The sequence below is a fragment of the Camelina sativa genome, chromosome 12 (assembly GCF_000633955.1).
Source record: "Camelina sativa cultivar DH55 chromosome 12, Cs, whole genome shotgun sequence".
NCBI lineage: Eukaryota > Viridiplantae > Streptophyta > Magnoliopsida > Brassicales > Brassicaceae > Camelina > Camelina sativa.
In genome coordinates this window covers 9346266-9351254 of record NC_025696.1, presented here as the reverse complement: position 1 = coordinate 9351254, position 4989 = coordinate 9346266, and the positions used below count along the sequence as shown (strand labels likewise).

General features: G+C 32.5%; 1 protein-coding gene and 1 long non-coding RNA gene across 2 annotated transcripts in view; both read right to left on the bottom strand.

Moving 5' to 3' along the window:
• LOC104731071 overlaps positions 1-717 on the bottom strand; it is a 2463-nt gene extending 1746 nt beyond the window's left edge. The window contains exon 1 of the long non-coding RNA XR_758553.2: positions 372-717. This is a non-coding gene — a long non-coding RNA (uncharacterized LOC104731071). The remainder of the gene's footprint in view (positions 1-371) is intronic.
• Positions 2927-4209, bottom strand: LOC104731070. Its single transcript, XM_019233832.1, has one exon. It carries the CDS (start codon positions 3871-3873, stop codon positions 3106-3108), a length of 768 nt encoding a protein of 255 aa, XP_019089377.1. The 5' UTR covers positions 3874-4209; the 3' UTR covers positions 2927-3105.

Here is a 4989-nt window from a genome sequence, read left to right as displayed (position 1 = left end):
TAGATAAGAGTGATATCAAAACAACAGATTCAGAATCCTGCTAAGTTCAATCAAAATGCTTCTTAACTTCAAATGGAAACAGATTCAGAATCCTATCAACAAGCTTATCAAGGATTATAATGTTTTAGCCTATCTATTGCATCTCTGAAATTGAGAGTTCTCAGTTTGGGATTTAGCCAATTGCGAAAAGAACAAACATGAAACACCTTCAAGCCACCATCACCAAACCCAATTCGAAAATTCAAAACTTGATCACACAAACACCAATAAAAACAGAGAATCATATGCATGACAATCCAATGTTTCCAAACAATTTACACCAAAAACAAAGAAAAGATTCGAATGAGGAGATTAGAAATCGAAAAACTCACCGGAATCAAAAAGCCGAGAAGGGAAATCCCCGAATTTAATCTCCTCCGAGTTCAATCGAGAGAGAGAGAGAGAGAGAGAGAGAGAGGAAGAGAAAGGAAAAAATCAATCGATCATCAAAAATATCCTCCGACCCCAACATCTTCGCGACTTGGATCGAGAGAGAGAGAGACAGAGAGAGGGAGAGGGAGAGGAAGAGGAAGAAAAAATCGATCGAACATAAAAAAAAAAAATTTCTTCCGTTAATCTGTTTGGCCAAGGAATACGTGACACGTATGGTCTCTTATTCTATAAACGAGTATACTAAATAAGAGGCTTCTTCTATTTCTTTTATTTTTCTGATTTATTTGTTTGCTTCTTTTCAACAACAACCCCTCTTAAAAACTCCCGTTGGGGATAACCTTAGGATTTTATGAAATGAAATATCAAAATCTAATTTTTCACTAGTATATAAATTTCCTATTAAAACTAGGAAACGAAAGAGCAATTTCAAAGTCTTATCATGAAGGTTACGTGGGTGGTCTTTTATTAAAAAAAAAAAAAGAAAAAAAATATACTTACGTGGGTGCCAAAAAGATACGGCCAGCAATAATGTTCCCTGAAAAAAATTCAACATTCGAAAATTATTTTTTTATTAAAGAGTTTTGGTATATATAAAAAGAAGTAAATCTGTAAATGCATGGGTAGGGTGCCAATAATCACCAATGCGAGCCGAACCTCGTAGACGTCCATAGTCCCCAAGACCCCTGTATAAACCAAAAACACAAAAACAAGAAAAACCATTAAATTGTAAAAAGTAGGGCCCCAAAGGGTTTTGAAAATTTTACAACAAAAATATATTTTCAAATAGGCCCCCAAAAATATTTAGCTTTACGAAAAAGGTCTCAAATATCTAGATTTTATAATAACCCCGAAACATTTTTTTGTTGCTTTGGCCCCCAAATTTTCAGGGAAAGAAAATCATGGACTTTGTTTATTTGTTTTTTTGCTTTTTTTTTTTAAAAAAGGATTTTCTATTTTAAACATAAGAAGAAAAGAAAATACAACAGCCTGCTTGGCTTTTAGTGTTTGTTTGCCATTAAGGCCCAACCCAGTAAAAAAACACAAGAGCAATAATTATAGATCAAACGATTGAACGAGAAGATAACTTCGGAGTTTTTGACTATGAGATATATACAGTGCCGTGCCTCATGTATATTAATTAAAAAGGACATTTGCCCAAGACCACATAATATAAAAAAATTGTAAGGCCACATGTATCTTTTTAAGTTAGCTTATGTATTTAGTTTGAAAATATATTTACGCTTTTTATTTTAAAAATCTATAATATTTTATTTGTGTTTAATTCTTCTTATTTCATATTTCATAATCTTTTACTTGCATTATTAAAGTATTATATAATTTATTAAATATTTGAAGGAAAATGAAAAACTACATAAAGGTTAAAAACTTGTATTAAAAATTTATACGAAAAGATATTATTAATTAACTAACAAAATGTTAATATAAATAACAAATAAAATAGACTCTCAAATATCATGTCATCTATTTTTTATTGTCACATTAGCATTTTGTTAGTGTGGTTGCAAATTTTCAACTTTCATGTGGTTTTTCAATTTTACTTTTAAACATCTAATACATTATAAAACACATACGTAAAAATATTTTACTTATATTTTGCATATGTTTTGCTTAGTTTTTGTTAATATCTATTCAATATTTCAAAGAACCAAAAAATGACTAATTTACTGCCATATATAAACAATCACACCTACAATTTAAATTTATATAAAATTTAATGTAAACTATACTCAATGTATCAAGCAATCAGATAATTTATATATATGTAGATGATTTTTTCATAGTCACAAAATAATATAAAAATATAAACAATTAAAAATACATATCATCTACGTTTCTGATGGGTAACCATCTAGTATATATATATATATCATTTTTAACTTATTTCTAACCCAAAATAAAATCAATTTTTTTGCCCTAAACCTATATGAACCTAAGCACGGCACTGGATATATAGTATCGTTTCCGGATGAAACAAGTGAAAGTGATAAACGGAGTCGAGTAGTGAAAGATGAGATCAAGTACCGCCAAATGATGACTATGAGATTGTGCACTGCCAGTTAGGGTTTGAAGGTGGTTTAGGGTGTCTTCCCAAGAACGAATCGGATGGAGATTGCAGCTTGCTGCAACATACGACCAGATATGGACCAGGAAAATTGGCAATCAAAAATAAAAGAGATGGTCACGACTTTCTGGAAGAGAGCCACAAAGAAGGCAGTTTGGATTTGTACTTCAGTTTTTGTTTTAGTTCTGTTTGTTCCCAAATCTCTTGGAGAATATTCTTCTTCTTCTAAAGAGAGAATGGTCGCCGATAATGTTTTTCATAAAATAAAAAACCCTAATAGAGAACGACTGTTTGAATAAAATTACATAAGTTGCATATGTGAAAATAAAACATGTGTATGTCTGTTTTTTTTTTCGCAAATCAAATATATTATATCATAAAGATTTTTACATGATACATGAATCACTCATATACAACCAATGACACAAATAAAGGAAATTGAACACAATTTCGATGAATGAGTGGAAGTGACCCTGCTTTCCAGCGAAAGCCTTGCAGGCTAACAGATAAAATCTGTTAAGTCCCTCTTTCACATACTCGTAATTGGCTATCACCATAGATGAAACTCCAAAATGCTTCTCGCATTACTTTTAAGGAAAAAATTGAATTGTTGCTTGAAGTGATTCTGATTCTAGTTTTTTGAAACTCAATACAAAATGCTGGAAACGCCTAACGCATCGATGTCGATTAGTGGCCATAATTTTTCTTTCAATAGAAACAGAGTTTTCGGACCAAGGGAACGAGAGAACATCACCATCATACTCACTAGCCGCCATTGTCCTTCCCAGCACGACCACTTGTTTTAGATTATACCAAAGGAAAATTCCATGAACAAAACGATGAACTCTTTCTGGTAGAAGGCATGCTTCCACCCAAGGAAATTTGTCACCATCATCATCATCAAAAAATTTCTTCTCCTTAATTTTAAAACCATATACTCCACAGCCCATACAAGCAATCGATAAGATGAAATACTCCAAACATGGTAATGAGAATACATCACCATCAGAAAATGTCAACACCACAAGAAGTCCGTTGACATGTTCAATACAAGAGTACTCAACACAAAATCCAGGGATAAAACTTAAACCCAAATCAATTGGAGAAATATACCATGTTCGATCTTTGGTTTTGTTTCCGTCAAGTGGTTTGATTCCTCCCTTGATTCCAGGATCAAAAACCCAAGTGAAACCTCCATACCCTCGGGTAAGAGGATAAACACCGGTTAATAACCGGAAAAAACACCGGCGATGAGAGAAATCACCGGAAACAAACTTTCTACATGGAAGGACATCATGATTCCTCCGAATCGACATTACAAGGGAAGAGCGACATCGTAGAAGCGGTGATTTTGTCATATCTAGTCAAGGCCTCTGGTAAAATTGATCCGTAAACCAAACCAGAGATGTATCCCATAAAGAGATAGGATTCTTAATTGGAAACGAAAGCCTCAATCCCTTACACAACATCATCATATGAAGACAAAGAGCGTGTGTTTGATAGCCATGATTTGCCATTAATAAGAACATAAAACCAGCGAAAAATAAATTACAAAGATTCAAACCAACAGAAAAAAGGGAAACGACGATGGCCGACGCCGGCCAGAAACAGGGAAGAAAAACAAACGGTTGCCTTTTCCTCGTTGATATCGCTCACGAGAGAAAAAAGAATAATGTGTATGTCTGCTTTTATTCTAAAAATGCACACTTGCATGTGTATAGCTAAAAGAGGAAAGAAGTTTCAATATAGCTATCAATATCATTAAATGTTCATACAGTAATACTAATACATTTAAGAAAGGAAAAAATTAACGAAAGAGTTTAATTACAACGGTTTAGTAAAAAATTAAAATGTTGTAAGCTTTATTTGATGATTCACTCGTTATTATAAAAGCTGTATGTTCAGTAACTATTTCACTTGTACATTATTCTTCAAATTTTTACTGATAAATATGTTGGGAATGTCCTGAAATCACTTGTACTTACTCTTCTATAGTCAAGATTTGAAAGTCGTATAATATTAGATGATTATAATGTTTTGCTAGAAACCTCTTATAATCAATGGCTTTAGAAGTTCATTACTAATATTATGCGATCCTACAGGGTCACATACCTAAGCAGATTGGATTAATGTTACGTTGGGTTGTTTATTAATATATATATATGATATACATACTTGTGCACTTGAAATAAAGTATTAATACAATACATATATGTATATTCAATATGCATATAATCAGGGCCGGCTCAACTTTTTTTAGGACCTGGTGCCCAATTTTTATTTTTTTCCCCAAAACTAAGGTTATAGTTGCAAAATTTCAAACTTTACAATTCTAAATTACAAAATGTCTAAAATATAGGGCCTAAAACCTTGAAGAAAAAAATTAAAAATTCAGGAGACATGGTGCAAAGGCACCTCCTGCACTGGGTCAACGCCGGCCCTGCATATAATAATGTTATGTATATATGCACGTG

Bases quoted from the DNA above. Each gene is read 5' to 3' on its own strand.
- LOC104731070 (XM_019233832.1), bottom strand. From the start codon at position 3,873: ATGACAAAATCACCGCTTCTACGATGTCGCTCTTCCCTTGTAATGTCG.